Source organism: Anas platyrhynchos, chromosome 34 (assembly GCF_047663525.1).
Source record: "Anas platyrhynchos isolate ZD024472 breed Pekin duck chromosome 34, IASCAAS_PekinDuck_T2T, whole genome shotgun sequence".
Lineage (NCBI taxonomy): Eukaryota > Metazoa > Chordata > Aves > Anseriformes > Anatidae > Anas > Anas platyrhynchos.
Window position 1 is genome coordinate 1,220,866 of NC_092622.1, and position 16,432 is coordinate 1,237,297.

At 41.6% G+C, this 16,432-nt stretch overlaps 1 protein-coding gene across 2 annotated transcripts; it reads right to left on the reverse strand.

Moving 5' to 3' along the window:
* Positions 1–402: 402 nt before the first annotated feature.
* On the reverse strand, positions 403–14,499 carry ATF1 (activating transcription factor 1). 2 transcript variants are annotated; one of them, XM_027445718.3, is made up of 8 exons: positions 14,326–14,499; positions 9,972–10,088; positions 8,040–8,168; positions 6,192–6,292; positions 5,027–5,157; positions 4,062–4,241; positions 3,800–3,959; positions 403–3,393 (listed from the first exon to the last, which is right to left on the reverse strand). In XM_027445718.3, the coding sequence occupies exons 2-8, from the start codon at positions 10,080–10,082 to the stop codon at positions 3,249–3,251; spliced, it is 957 nt and encodes a 318-aa protein (XP_027301519.1). In that variant the 5' UTR covers positions 10,083–10,088; positions 14,326–14,499; the 3' UTR covers positions 403–3,248. The 2 variants fall into 2 exon arrangements, with proteins under 2 accessions (XP_027301519.1, XP_071887953.1); XM_072031852.1 differs by having other exon boundaries at positions 10,016–10,088; positions 14,326–14,498.
* Between the last annotated feature and the right edge of the window lie 1,933 nt (positions 14,500–16,432).

The window sequence follows — 16,432 nt, forward strand, 5'->3', positions numbered from 1 at the left end:
ACTTACTGAAAATATTTGTTCTTACCCTATTTCTAGCTTTCAGAAGCTCGTGTGTTACTTAATACTACTGCTACAATTTTGTAGATGGCAGAGATACTCCCTCTGCTGGGTGAATATTAGTAGAACACAATGCTCTTAACAGAGCCTTAACTTTAACAAGAAAAAAAAAAAAAGCAGAAACATAAAAGATATTCTCCATTACTTGTTTTTAGTGATGTAGTAGTTTGGCTGCTGGAAGGATACATCAGGGAGAAAAATCTCTCGATGCCGTTCCATAGACCAAATACTTTATTTTTGGTCACGGTAAAGAGCTGGTACTACACAACATAGGGATTTGGTCAGAACTACTGCAGTTGTATGTTAATTAAAAATAAATTGATCAATAAATAAGGAACATCAGCATTAGATTTTGGCGACTTTATTTACCAAGGTCAAAATCTGCAACCATCTAATTGTTTTGACAAATATTTACAATTCATATAAAGCATGTACTTTCGTTTGGAAATAATCAGCAGAACAGTACTTGGTACTACACCTCTTACTCTCAGGATATAGATTTTATTCTCTTACCATCTAGATTTTGAATTAAGTCCAAAATAAGCACTTCATGATAAGTGATGACTTAAAGAGCAAACCCATGTTACTGTTTAATATTTCCATGATGAAAAATAAGCTGCTCTTCCCAAACACTATTTTAAGAGGATAAAAATTTACTAACGTTATGTCTGGCAGCACTACATAGTTGTTTCACTTGCTGAATACAGAAAGAATTGGCCACCATATTTTATACAGTCTTAACACTTGATAGCTTTTTTTATTATTATTCTGTATTACAAAAGAAGGTAAAGGAACAACAGCACACAGTGAGGATCAAAATACCATACAGAGGAGTTATCAAATTAGTTTCAGTACTGTAGGTCAAACCCTCTTAAACATATGCCAAATAGCGTACACACACCTGATGGCAGACAGCAAAAAAGTCCAATTTTCTGAGGTGCTAAGCACATCCCATGGTGTTCATTTTTCCTGAAATTCCACTGACAGAGAGGAGGAGGCACCGAGCACCTCTTTCAGAGCAGTTTACTAATGGAAGGACTTTCTCAACCTTGCTCGTTATTTTTGATGTGAAACAAAAGCATTTTTTTGTTTTTTGACGTGATTGAGAACACAAATATATTCTCCAGTTTGGCCTAAAGGAAACGTATTGTGGATGATGTCCGTAACAATGTTATATTTATAAACTTTAGGAAAAAAAAATATAGCCTACTAACAACGTGATTGTGGAATGCAGTCTTTCTCATACCATTTGCAAAGAGCTCTGCTTGCTAAGAAGCCCATTAATTCAAAAATGAGTAAAATAAAAAATACTGACTGACCATATGATAAGCAGTACACATCTAGGGAGTGAGTACATCTTTTAATTTCATTCAGATCTGAGCTAGCACAACACACACACATAGCTCTAACACCTTTTTAATAGCATAGTCCATAGTGCAATTCCCGCTGACATAACTGGAAGCAGGATTCAATCCTAACTATGGAAATAGTGTATTTATTATTCATGCAATAAGCACTGCATACACATTTTTCTATTTCACAGAATCACAGGATCACAGAATGGCTGAGGTTGGAAGGGACCTCTGGAGGTCATCTGGTCCAACCCCCCCTGCTCAAGCAGGGTCACCTAGAGCCGGATGCCCAGGACCATGTCCCAGAGGGCTTTTGAACACCCCCACAAATGGAGGTTCCACACCCAAAAGAGTCCCGATCATGTCAAACATTTAACTTTCACCTGAAACAAATCAAAATGATAAAAACTAGAATCTCTGAGCAATCAGATCTAATATGCAGATATCATCAACCGGGGTGGGGGGAAGCCCTGATCTCTTTTTTTCCCAATACTTGTTAAGATTCATTTTTTGTAAGTTGCCTACAGACATACAAAATTAATTCAAATATCTCCTACACCAAAGAGGATCTCATTTGACTTTGTACTATCCATAAAAATATATGCTTGAAAATCTGGTTCACAAAATATTTCATTTGTTTACTAAAATGAAATATATAAACTGTCAAAATACGTATATAAACTCAATTTCAGAATTTGTAAAGATCACAATTTAGCTACAAAATATACCAACCATCTACCTGTTTTCAATAGAGTATTTTCTTACAAAGATACCATTACTTTGCAAAATATCGCTTACCTTACAAAATTAGTCTGGAAATTTTGCACTACTTTCAGCATACAAACCACATATTAGAACCCCATTAAACCCTTTGGTATATATCTTCAATTTTTTTCTTTTATCGTTCTTCTATTTGGTTTAAATGTTCCAAAGCACAGTAGAATCTCCAGACAGAATAAGCAGTGCATGTTTCATTGTATATATAATCAGCACACAATTTATTTTTCAATTATAGATGTTTATCATGCCCAGCAACTAAGAACGAACTACTGTAAAATCATTCTCCAGAAACTTTCGTTCACCATTACTCATTCTACAAAACTGTACTTTAAAATAATTGGATGTGTTGAATTCTCTTAAGTCAGCACCTTACTTAATGTGCCTCAGACATTTTCAGGACTAGGCCTCTCACTGCTTTCTGCAGATCCTTTCCAAATTTGATAAACACAGCAAACATTGGAAAAACAAAACAAAACAAAAAACTTTTAAACTGTCAGCTGAAAAAGAGTAAACATAATTTATACCTCTAGCAAAGTATTAGCTTTTTTATCATCTGCACCTGTAAATAACAACTTACAGGTTAAAATAAAAATATTTACATACAAGTAACTGAAAGGAAAAGTAAGGATTGAAAAAGAGTAAGAAATCAAAACATATACTGGTTATAAATGTTACTAATAATGTTAACTATGGCAAGGATTCCATTTCATCCACATTTTAATTGTTACCAAATATTGCCCCCATTACAAGAGGTATTTGCAGAAGTTTTCAAAGAAATTCTAATCACCTGCCTGGTAAAACATGAATGTCCTTTATTGTAGATGCAATCTCGACTTTATAAAGTTTCCAGTTGTGCCAGCAGGAATTTTGGTGAGGTTTTCTTGTTTCCTTTTTGTACTTTGTCACCAACTTGTTGTAAATAAAATCTATATAGTCTTTAAGTTGTGAAATCTAGGTAGAAAAGTTTCATTTTTGACCTTTCATCTAGTTTAAAAAATTCAGTATAAAAAAAAATTCTCCTCTGAAATTTACAGTCCACAAAAGTTTTACCTTCTTTTCTTACACACTTTTATGACAGTAAAGATCTTTCAAAGTTTTTAGCTCTTCAATTAGAGTCTTGTTCTGGTTTTCCAGGACCGCAACTCGATTTTCCAGACATTTAACATACTCTTTCTTCTTTCTACGGCATTCTCGAGCAGCTTCTCTGGAACAAACCAACAGAAAAAATTGTTTATTTTATATCAGAGATTTCTCTGTTTTACAATGTTACGGTACTGACCAATACAAGAGGAGAGAATTGGCACTGCAAGCAGGAACAAAAAGTGAAGTCTACACAAATTTAGGCGGAGAGCAGGAAATTTAGTAGTATTTGGTAGCAGGCATGGTAACCATTCTGCAGTGGAGAAAATAGCGTTCTCCAAATTGTGTAGGACAGAACATGCAGCATGTTTTGAACAAAAATTTCCGATGTTTTTAGTCACTGGATGCAGCATACCATACCAATGGCACAATCAGCAACACCAGCTTGCAAGACTGATAGTTTGTCCTTTGAAGATGTATTTCAGCACATGAAGCCAACAAGTCAAAGCAGCCCAAGTGCACTTACATACCTGTTCTTCATCAGCCTTATTTCTCGTTTCAACTGCGGATCGTCCGTCTTACTTGTCTGTGACGTGAGAGTGACAGGAGATGTCATAACCACAGTCTGAGGAAGGGACGTGGTTGTTGGTGTGGTGCGGATCTGGTACGTCTGCATGTCTCCTGATGCAGCTGTTGTGGTAACATTGTGAGACGTCAAAATGTAGCAGCATTAGAAAAATGCATTTGCGTTACAGATCAGTATTTCTAACCATTTCCAGAAGGCATACTCACTCTGCACTACCACCTGGTTGCTGGGTACAAGTATCTGTTGGCCATCTGATGTTTGTGCATACTGCAGTATTGTTGTCCCAGGCTGACTACCACCAGCATTTGTCATTGTTAACGTCTGCAGACCTTGCACACCATCTGTACCGGGGCTGGCCAGCTGTAATCCATTTGCAGCAATGGCAACTTAAAGAAAAAGGAACATGCATGAAAATATTTGTAGTTGTAAATCAAAAAATACAGATAAAGGTAAATCTGTAGGGTGTACATCTCTTTCAATTGGCAAATCTGTATCTCAACCTGCTGCTGAAAAATATTCCCAATTTTGAAAGGCTTTTTTCTTTGTTGCTGTCCTTACTAAACGTACGGGGTGTAAGTGGCAAGGTGTTGGTAGAGGGGGAGCTACAGGGACTGCCCCATGCCATCTCCATGATGGACAAACTGCTGGCCACAGCTGAGTCCAACAGCAGAGCTGGTGGCTCCTCTGGGGAATCTTATTTAAGAAAAGGCAAAAATGCCTTTGCAAAGGCAGAAGGGGAAAAGGAAAAAAGAAGTGAGGAACAGCAGTACAAACACCAAGGTCAGAGAACAAGGAGGAAGAGCAGGTGCTCCAGGTGCTGGAGCAGGCATTCACCTGCAGCCTGTGAAGAGTCTTTGGGTATATAAAACGGTATTTTTACTGACCTCACATTCGGACTAAATCTAACACTAGAAGACTGCTATGTGTTTCGTTACAACATCCTTTCTATGTCTTGTCTCAATATGCAAAAATTAAAACAATGAAGCACAAAGTTAATCTGGAGTCTTTAGACACCAGTCTGGTTACATGCAGTAAGAGTAATAACTTTAGAAGATAAATAACCAAACTTTTTGAGTTTCACCTTACTCTCAAATATATAACAAACAAACAAAAAGTCTGTATTTTGAGGCAAGTTTAGTAACAATATGACCCCATATTTTGTACAACTTACTGTACTGTCCAGTGCTCGTCTGGTAGATAGGTGTGGGAACAGACATAGACGTAACAGTAGAGACACCGGGACTTTCCTCATCTCCTTTTCTATCCCGTGTATCTTCAGAAGAAAGATCTTTCAAAATTTTTCTATTAAAATAATAAAAAAAAAAGAGTTTATCAGCTGCAGTAGTAAGCAAAAATTATGAATTACAGCAGTAACAATTTAAAACTACTATCCCTATTTTGTACTACACAAATGAACACCAGCATTTTGATATAAAACAGTTTTAGGAATTAACAAAATTCTGTATGAGGTTGCTGTCTAACTCTTTCTGTAATTACACTTCTGTAGTTTATAAACTCTAGGTTTTTATTTAACTATTTGAATCATTTTATCAGCTAAGAGCAGTTCAAGTCAGCTACTGTTTCATAATAACTTATATTTGTATGTGCAAGTTAGTGCAAATTCCAGATTTCCAATCATTATCCTCTAAAAAGTCTTAGATGTTTGGACTGGTAAACCTGTAATGAAAATCTGAACCAATTACAGTGGATTTCATCAATCTCCAGAAAAAATGTGTGCTAAAAACACTTCATACTGAAGTTTCTCTAGTACTGCCACTGCATCATTTCATTTCAGTAAAACCTGCATCAGAGTTTCCATCATAAACATTTTCCAGGGATTATAACTGGCCTATTAAGAGATTTTACTGATTCTCTCAGGAACAGGCTTTGTATATCCAATTAAATCCCATTTGCTCTGTCTAGAGCCAGAATAAACCAGAAAGGAGTAGCTTACTTCGGAAAAGTTTAAAAGTTAGACCTTTTGTTCTGTCACTGGTAATAGCATCAGGTAAATTCATGGACTGTCTAACACGTGTTACTTCAAATGCTAGAGTGTAGTATTTGACTGTACTCCTCATTTCAGCAAAATGACATAACTGAATAAAGCTGCTGCTGACAAATAATTTTCCCTATACCACATCATCTTGAAGTTGATCTCCAGTTGGTTACGTAGAAGCTTCCCTGGGGCAAATGATAGCTAACATGGCTAACAGATCCAATGCATGTTTCAAGAGAAGGAGAACAACTTAGAGCTTGATGGACTATGTGAAGCTGTCAAAAAAAGGTGCTATTTTGGTTTCAAATAACAGTACAAAATATATACATACTGCACTTACCGGTAAGATGGACGACGTGCTAAGATACCCCGAGCTTTCTGTGAAGAGCCTATGCTATCTGATGAGTCCTGAGAATCTTCACTCTCAGACAAAGAAGATACCTAAAAAACACTTTCCATGTGGTTATCCTGTACACTACAGGAAAATACCCAGAACAGATTACATGTTCTAATTTCATGCGAGCTAAAGCAGCATGAAAACAACATAAATGCAGCTAATTGCATACAGGAAAAAATAAAAGCACTGAATCTAGAATTCCATTTATCTAATATTTCTAGCAATTCCCAAATACAGCAGTAAGGTCATAATGAAACAGAACATACTCACTTCAGAAGCCAAAAGATGCAAACCTATTAACTCCCTATAAAAAGAAAACTCCAGAGATTCTCCTAAAATATATACTATAGCAAAAATTGAATCCTTTAGTATTTTCATAAAAATCTTATGAGCTGATGTGGTCTGAAAAGGTGAGCCACTCCCCCGTTTAAATTTGTCTAAGGAGGCTGTGGTAATGGCAGCAGGAACACCATTTATGTATGAAGACAGACATATAAAATGCTTCAAATGCTTTATGTAGACAGACAAGCAATGTATTTTATTGGTCAGAATAGGAGTCAAATGAAAATAATATTTAAGGCAGCAGCATATCAGGGAGTAGATACACAAAGTATTATCTACAATTTTCTCCTTATTCCACTGTGTTCTCATCCAGTTGGCAGGTGTTCATTTTTTCCCTGAAACTCCTCATTAAATACAAACTAACGAAACATTTATTTGTACTTATCTGTGCGCCAGCAACAGAAACTCAACAAGAATGCACACAGCTCTGGGAAAAGCATTTCTTATTTAACTGCTGCTACAGAGACAAAAAGAACAACCTATCATCAACGTTTTAAAAAGTTGCTCGTGGATTACTTTTTCCTCCCTCTGAGCAACAAGGCCACAACGTTCACAAATTGCTAAGAAAAATGCGAGAATATATTCTGTGGGGACCCTGCAACCAGAGCATGATAGGAAAGAGACTCGAGACAACCTAGTAAAGTAGATGCTGAACTGTTTTCAGCAAAGCAAAGTGTGTTTTCTTTTCCCTGATCTGATGTGATAGGAACAATGACAGCTGAAAATGCAGTCATTATAGGTTTGCTTTTTTATTATTAATTTAATGTCATATGAATAGATAAGCACAATACAAAGGATCGGTGACAAATTGATGTGTTTTAGCACAGTTCTTCCAGTCACTTGACAGTTATTTCACAATCTAACTTCAGTGTCATGCTGCCCAGAGTGCTCTCTGCAGCCAAGAACTGAATGAAGTAGCAGCAGCCTCGCCTGTAAACTCCCTGAGGCACCCCTCTGAAGTGGCTTGTGAAAAAATCATATGGCAAGTGAGTAAGAGACACAAGCAGAATGCTTAGGTACCACAGAAATGGAGCCACAGCATACATGAGGTGAACAACCAACAGCCCATCCACAACCACTCAGGCAAACCCTTTCCTTCACAGAGTTACTCTGTGCTCTCCTGTTTGGTTGTTAAAACTCACCGGGTGCAAGCCTGTTAGGAGCACCAGCTCAGGGGGAGTTGTTTTGTTTTTTATCACGGGAGGCAGCGTCATAAAGTTTCATTTCAACTCCAGTGGCAACTTTAGTGCTACAAATAATTTCTAGCCTAAATATTCATTAAGAATGACGTGTCCCCACAACACCTTCACTGAAGTGCTTACTGCCTCTTGCAGGAGGGCCAGAAAGGCTGCGCTGTGGCAGACCTGGCTGAGTCAGACAAGCCTTTACAAGTCTTTTCATGCACATAGAACAGGATTCTTGGTCGTTTAACAGGCATTCTGTAGTTACCTGCACTGTTTGCACCTGGGGTGAGTGGATTACAGAAGAGGACTGGGCTGTCTGAATGACTCCCTGGACCTGGACTTGCTCTCCAGGAAGCTGAACGACTGTCAGAGGAGCAGGACCTCTCAGAGACATCTACAAGAGATCAAAGGATCATGAACAAAAGCACACGTTCTACAGCGTTCAGAACATGTATCTACATGTAGGAAAACTAGTGGAGAACATGCATTAGCAGAAGCTGCTTTTAAGTCCAATTAAGTCACAGAAGTTATCCTTTAAAGATGCACATTTTTCAGATACGTATCTGCATATGAAAAGGCTGAAACAGTTACTTACTTGCCTGAGGTTAGGGAGAAAATCAAGCATATAGCATTATGTGCAAATGATTACAGTGCCGCAGCTTAAATACACGCAGCTCAAAATGAACCACAACGGAGCAGACTTCTTCAGAACCGCAACCCCGAGCCTAACTGAGCGTGACTGCTTCCATATAACTCCATCAACGCTTACTGATAAAGGCACACACTTGTGGCAGTTTATCTTTTTTAAGTTTAGATTCCATTTTAAGAGCGTCTTGGACTCAGAGGGTAGCAGCACGATTAACGTACGTAGTTGGTGTTCCTGGATTTTTTTTTAAGTAACCATTATGAAGCTATTGTTCAGCGACTTCAAAGAGAAGAAATCACAAGAGCTAAGGACAGCAAAAGCTGACCCATCTACTTAGCAAGTTCGAGGCATACGGGCTGTAGGAAAGATATCAGAGCAGAAAGAAAATAAAGGAGGCAAGGTATAGAAGCTCTGGCCAAGGAAGAAGAACAAAGAGCAGATTTTTCCACGCAAAAGTGATGACATCTCTTTAACATTTTACTCTCTCACGTTTTGCAACTATCAATTTAAATTAATGTTGTAGTGGAAATTTAGGCTTAATAGTTAGTACTGCAGCCCCTGTATAAAATTATGTAAAATAGAATTATATTCTAGCAGATTTGTGTTTTTATGTGGATTTTGCACAAGCCTTTGCACTTAAAATCAATTAAAGTTACACATGGAGATGCATAAGCAAATAACCAGTTTCCTCAACAAATTTCTTCACTAGCTTTATTACTCTGGAATACATGAAAAGACGAAGGGATCATTAAAACTCACACGGATAATTTTTTATTTAGTTCTATTTTTCTCGCATAATACTAAGTTCCAGTGGCAACCTTATGTAAAACCAGATCAGATAAACAGCCTGTAAACAGACAACAGGATGCCTGTCTTTACCTCATGTCGTTATCTACATTTTGCAGCAAAATCTAAAGCACCTCCATAGGGTAAGCAGTGGACAAGCTGCAAAATGTTTTGTAGGACTCCTGCGTGGCTACAGGAGCACATTTACCTAGAAAAAGATGCTCTTTCAGATACAGAAATTTGAATCATGAGGAATTCAGGTTAAAAGCTCTGAAAGTGATGTTACCTCCTGGAAACTATGTCAAATTTCCAACTTCATAGGCTTTATCACATTAAATATATTCAGGTTGGGCTAAAATCCAAGTGTTTCCATGGTGCTGAGCACCCAGAATTGCCATTGCTACAAAAAGAGCTGTAAATGCTTCTTCTGGAAAAAAAAAAAAAAGAACACCAGGCCCTCGATTCATTACTGAGCAGCTCCTCTAGGTCAGGCTGATGATGGTGTCAGGGGACACACAACCCAAGAGAAATGGGGGGGCTGCATTTTTGCATTTTACTAGCATTAATTCTGCAATTTTGAATACACGCCATTTTATTAACTGTGCCATCCATCAACACACTGCTTTTTTTCCTCAACCTCTGTTTGTTTTTTTTTTTTTCTTCTCCGCGTGTTTCTAAAATTCAGGGATGAGCATAGCTCGGAGTGCACAAAACCGTGGCTCTTAACTACCTCAAATGTTTGCTGAGATTTGGCCCAGGCTTTACCTGTTGAGCAATATGAGAGAGCTGAGCTGCCTGTAGTGTTGTACCTTGTACGGCTGCTGTTTGTGAAGGCGTCACGGAGCTGTTACTGCTGCTCTTGTGCACCTCTTCCATAATCAGCTGCGAGAAAAGCAACCAGTTAAATTCACTTCAGGACAAACGCGATCTGGAGACAGGTGCCCGGCTCCCACGGATGTTTCGTCGAGTCTCTGGGCCTCCTGCTTTGAGCCTTATTGGCACAGTTTTAATTAGCTTCGTTAGCATGCCACCTCCCCAGCCCTCTGGGTTCAGAGTGGTGCGACCCGTGGGGACACGAGTCCTCTGAGCCCGGCAGCGCCCGCGGCTTTGCCGACTGCTGGCCCTGGCCCAGAGCTACGCCGCACCGGAGTTTACTGTCGATAAATCTCCTGCATCTCCTGGGTTTCAGCAGAAACAAGCCACATCGCGAGATAGAGAACAAAAAACCCAAACGAAGCATTTTTATTAACGAATTCCCTGCCATAAGGGGAAATTATTTTATGTATTTCACCTGAGCTGCCACCGAACCTGTACTGAAACATCTGAGGGGACACAAAAAGAAATCGGGGATCCAAAACCAAAGCGTAAAGAACACGGATCTGAATTATAAACCCTGCAGAAGTAACTTCACCTCTTCACAATAAAGCTGCTAACACCTCTCTCCTCTCTAGGATTTTATATTTAACTGCTCAAGGCGACTTGACAGCAATCCCCCCCCCAATATTGGGGGATTTGGTGATGTAAAAATGCATGCTTTTAGGTGGGGTGAGTGGGTGGACCAGCCTAGAGCATTAGAAGATGATCGGTGAGTGTTAAACATTTTGTCACAGAAGGTTTAAAACTGTTGAAAGGACAGTTGCTATGAGACTGGAAATTACATTTCTTTCTGTGGAAATGTGACTCATTGATTTTTCCCTACTGAGATAAACCACAGCTCTTGCAGCTTGACGTATACTTAGAGGGTAAAAAGTCAGCGCGCACCAAGCCCAGGATCCTCTTCCTGCAACCCTTACTCATCTGAGGAGTCCCCGTGCAGAACTCCTCCAATTCGGTACTAAAACCGGGCTTTGTGGGGAGAAAAAAAAGCGAGGAGCCCCCGGTGCCACGCGACCTGCACGGCACAGCCACCCGCCACCGAGCCAGCTTCCCAGGGGGCTTCTTTCTGCCAACGTGAAGCCACTCGGCCGCCGTCTGAGCTGAGGCAGCAAAAGGACGGCTGCGTTTTGGGAACCCACGGGAGCTCCCAGCCCCCGGAAAGCTCCAGCTCCTCCGAATTATCCCAGCTGCCTCCGCAGGAGCAGGATGCGGGGCGTGGAGGAAGCCGGGCGGCCCCGACGCGCGCTTTTCAGCCGCCTGCAGCGCCCGCTGGAAGGCCTTGGAGGCTGTTTGGGCTTTTTTTTTTTTTTTTTTTTTTTTTTTTTTTTTAACAGAGAGAAAATGGAGATCCGGAGCAATTCAAACATCTCGAAGCGATAAGGAACAAACAGAATTGAACACATGGATGTGTTCAGAGGCACCTTTATAAACCCCCAAACCTGCTACTGCGGGTTTGGGGGTTTATAAAGGAAAACCTCTGCCTTATACCTATGCAAATGGGGCATGTATCAAATGTTACAAGTAAACAGGGCACTGTCAAACTGAAATCCAGTCAACAGCAAAAATTAAAATAAATTTCCAGTGCTACAGCAATACCCAATTCATTTCGGTAGTGCTAAACCACATTCTCTGCTTTCCCCTCCCTTTTACTGTTTTTCTCTGCCTTCTTGCCCCACGTCAGACTCACAACAGCAGCAAAATTGCCTGCAAGAAACAATGAAACTGATAGATCTAAAACCGCTCAAAACAAACAAAACGGGGTGAAAGCACAACGCTCTTTGCTGATCTGTCTCTCTCCGAGGTGTGAAGTCCTACTTACAGGAAAAAAGATCAAATATTTCCCATGATAAAGGCGTTTTTTCAACTTTACTTCCCCTCTGCTTGCTCTCTGCAGAATTTCACTCAACATCCATCCAGCAGTTGTCTTATACATCCAGCTCGCTTATTTGAGCAAAATAAGGACCATAAAAGGGGAATGTTATTATTGTGCCTTGCACCCAGAAGGAGCAAAACGCTATTTGGCCTGGCATGGCTGTCACCCAGCAAGTCGTACACACCCCTAGCCCATGAAAACAACCTCTCCTGCTGGAGAAAACGTGACATTTCTTTTGGAACAGCCACCTGTAAGCACCTAAAACAGAGATTACCATCTACCAGCCTTCAGAAAGGTCCCGTGACAAACCTCAGCCTGCAAGTCCTCAGCTTAGAGGTGAAGGACCCAAGGTGGTAGACAGATGAGGGTTTCACCTTTTTCCACCACAGCCAAAACTACTTCCAACAACAGCACGCACTGAAAGTAGCTGCATGGTTTTGGGCTGAAGGAAGAGTTCTGCCACGAGGAGCACCACTGTGAGGGAACTCAAAGAAACACCTGATGAGTTATCAGTCAGAAAACACCACTCTGATCTGAAGGACAGCCATTTTTTACAACAGGACAGGTAAAGCAGATGTTTTTCAGAACAAACACACCACCTCTGCACAGCTGCATCTCTGAAGTGTTTTAATTTAAATGGAAAATCATTCTGCAACAGCTGCACTATGAAGAGCGCGTTCGTTTCAAGACTTTTAAACTTCAGAGAATTGACTCGTGCAGCCAAACAAACTCACTGCACCTTAAATGTGAGTTTCACCCCAAACACATCTTCCCTTCAAACAGGAACGGGAACGTCACGTTTCATAGTGGCCACCTTTAAGTTCTCATGCACCCGCTTAGCAGCACGCTCCGCAGGTTGAGCCACCACTCAGGAACCGCTACAAATGCCAAACGTGGCTGCAAGGAGCATCCACCAAAAAAGAACAAATACGTAAACAAAAAAAAATCTATAACCTTCACTAATTCTGATGAAAAATACTCAAAAATGTTAGGGAAGGTCCACTTACAGACACGCCGCAGCCTGTGCAGTAACTATCCTCAGAAGATTTTAAGTCACTCCCTGTTTCAGTGTCCCGGTTGTAAGCACACTGACTTCTTACCCTTATTATTTGGGTTTTGTCTGTTTACAATACAATTATTGGAGAGGCGATTGTCTCTAGTTAAATGCTCATTACATGGCTACAATCAGATTGGGCTTCAAAGCACAGTCTAGGGGCAAAGAAGAAAATAATGGAAGACACAAGCTGTACGTTCAGGCAGAGACACGAGCTCTCGTGCGAGATCTCTGAAGAAAGAAACCAAATTCTGGTTTGCCCCTTTTAAATCCAACAGATGAGGGGCCCATTTTATATTTCAGTATTTAAATATTTTAAAAGGTGAGTATTTTTAAAGACTTTATAAATTCAGAGATCAAAGAAGAGTGGACACAGAAATTTGTTCTCAAATACTAAGTATCGAGAGTCAAATACTGATGTATCTCAATGTATCTCACAACAATTACAATGTTTTTTTTTTTTTTTTACTTTATTCTGCAACTGGGACACTCTGGGAAAGTTTTTTTCATCCAGAAGCCTGACAGAACTCCATTTTTTCCAGGACAGAAGCAAATGACAGCGCATCCCATGCCAGAAAGCCAGCGAGGAGACCTGAGTCAACGTCCCCACTTGGAGCTTTGGATCCCAGACTACCCACATGCAGAAAAATACTCCGTGAAACTTGCGGAGTACTTTCCATATGTGTTTTCTTCCACTCACCCTCCCTGCTCCTGCCTTCTACAGCGACACGAAGCTGAGCGAGCACTGACAGGGAGCTGAAGGAATAAAACCCCGCGGACTGAAACCGCAGAGGTGATGTTGGCGTGCGGGATCCTCGCGTTTCTGAGAGGCAAACAGCAGCGACACGCGGTTACGAAACGATTTTCACCCAGGACCAACGCGACACCACTGCCTGGAGGAGCGGGCTCAGCAAGGTGCAAACGAAAGGGGAAGAAATAATAAAAAAAATAAAAATATAAAAATAATTGGAAAAAAAATATATCTTGAGGTGACCAGAGAACGACCAAAATTTCTCTCAGCGAGCCCCGAGGAACCGCGACCACCGCCGCTCTTAGGGCGAAACGGAGCCGAACGGGGGCGAGCGGGGAGCAGGGCGAGAAGGGGCCGAGCAGGGACCGAGAAGGCGCCGAGCAGGGCGAGAAGGGGCCGAGGAAGAGCCGAGGAGGGCCCGAGCCCCCCCGGACGCCCCCTCAGGGGCCGAGCTCCCCCCGGCCGAGCCCTCCCGGGCGCCCCCTCAGCGCCCGCCGGGCCCGCTGAGGGGAGCGGCGCGGCCTGGCCTAGGCCCGGGGGCGGCCTCCCGCGGGCCCGTTCTTACCTCAGAGGCCCGCCAGGCCCCGCCGGTGGTGGCCGAGCGTGGGGAGAACCGGAGCGGCCGCCGCCGCCGCCGCCGCGCCCGTCTCCGCCTCAGGGAAGCGGCGCCGGCGGCATCGCAACCGCGGCGGGGCCGCGCGGGACGGGGCGGGTGGGCGGGCTGCGACCATAGAGTCCCCGCGGAGGCCTCCGCCTAGAAATCCCCACCATAGAGTTCTCCCAGCGGAGAGCCCCGGAGGCGGGGGCTAGAGCGGCCGCTCTAGGGCCCGCCTCCCCTTCCCGAGCACGGGGAACCATAGAGAGGAGGAGGTAGAGCGGCGCTGCCGGCCCAAGAGCGGGAAGGCGGTGGAGGTCCGAGCAGGCCGCGGCTCGGCGCTTCCTGGTCAGGGCCCGCCTCAGGAAAAGGCTCCTTCCCCCCCTCGTTTATTCGCCACAGAAATTCGTGTACAAATCCAAAATAAAGCGTGCACAAGCATAATAAGCACAGCATACAAAGACAGTGCATGGAAACTGAAACACAAATCCTATAATTCCTATTTTATTTTATTTTTTTTTTTTTTTGTAAAAACAAACTATTCCTGCAAAGGAATTCAGGAATTTCAGGCATGGCACGTTAATTGCTTTACACTAAACAAAGGTCAAGCAGAAAGGGTGCAGGGAGTGTTTTGGCTATACCCTTCCTGTACCCCCTCAGGGTGGGTTACGGTGACTTTTTCCTCAAGAATTGTAAAAGCAGCACTGAAGCCCATTGGGGAACAGACTCTTCTCACAAAGATCACTTTTTGCAGCACAGTAGGGAAATACAGCGATTTTTGTAAAGGAAATGTAAACTCGGTCATCACCACCAGTAGTCTTTCCCGTGATTTTAACATTTCATAACAGTTGTTCTAGCACAAGCTGTAAATATTTAAAAAAGGTTTTGATTAAAGCTTTACTGGAACATGAAGGCAGCTGTAAATAAGCTCATTATCAGACAGGGTTGCCAAGGACTGCAACATCTGGAAGTCTTACCCGATCATCTGAACCGAGTCAGTGGAGGCCATGGAAAAGCCTGGGGAATTCAGCTTCCAGGCTCAGGTCACCACGGCTGTGGGAGCAGTGATGTCCTTACCCCTCTCCTGAGTTGCAGGGGAAGGCCATCAAGCAAAACTTAACACCAGTTTCCCAATTATTCTAAGTTGCTTTGGTACAGTGCATCCTGATGCAACTGTGGAGTTTATCCCAGAGAAAATACCAGGCCAAAGAAAACAAGCCATGGTATATGAAGTTACCACAGAACGTGCCTGAGCCGGAGTTGTGACAATTGAAAAAGGAATCTTCAAACACCCAAGAAGTGTGGTCACTCAAATCTATGTGTATTTACAAAAAGGCAAGATTTATTGGCTTTTTCAACTTCCTTGATTAATATAACAATTCAAAGTATCCCCCCCCACCCCCTTTCCATTTATTTATTAAGAGGTTTTTCCAATATCAAGTAATTTTAAAATACAGATAAAATTTAATGAAAGTGAAATGTGCTCAGAAGAAACCATGGTAAAATTGCCACTCATCATTTGTAGTAAATAATGTGTTTATGTATATTCTTACTCAAAAACATATAGCCATTAATATACAGAGGCAGTAGCTGGTGTTAGATTATAATCTTGATTACATCCTCTCTGGTACTAAACTATATCTTAATATCTATGAGTATTTAAAATAAGTCTTCATAAAAACTCCACGGTTAGTTTTTGACATCAAACGTTAAAACTCAAATGCCACCAAAGTCTGTCCCATCAGATCAATACAAACCTCACATCTTGTTGGGATTTGCAGAGGTTTAAGAGACTATAAATCTCTCACTGAATCCAGTTCAAACTGATACATACCAAACCTGAATCTTAACCAGAAATTAAATAAGGAATATTTAATACTACAGTAAAATATTAAATATAGGCAGGCCATGCTCAAAATTGCATCTAGTTCCTCCTCAAAGAGTGATCTCAGTTATAACGCCAATTTCAAAACTGTAACAGCCTCCTACTGCAGATACAAAAAACTCCACGTCCTGCCATGGAAGTGAAGTGCAGGGAGCTCAGCTCTTCACGGGCTCAGGTCTCATACATTTCTAT

Excerpts from the sequence above, each read along its gene's own strand:
- ATF1 (XM_027445718.3), bottom strand. The coding sequence starts at position 10,082 with ATGGAAGAGGTGCACAAGAGCAGCAGTAACAGCTCCGTGACGCCTTCA. Across the intron at positions 5,158-6,191 it reads GCACGTCGTCCATCTTACCG|AAAAATTTTGAAAGATCTTT; the intron begins GTAAGTGCAGTA and ends TTATTTTAATAG. Across the intron at positions 3,394-3,799 it reads ATAAGGCTGATGAAGAACAG|AGAAGCTGCTCGAGAATGCC; the intron begins GTATGTAAGTGC and ends GGTTTGTTCCAG.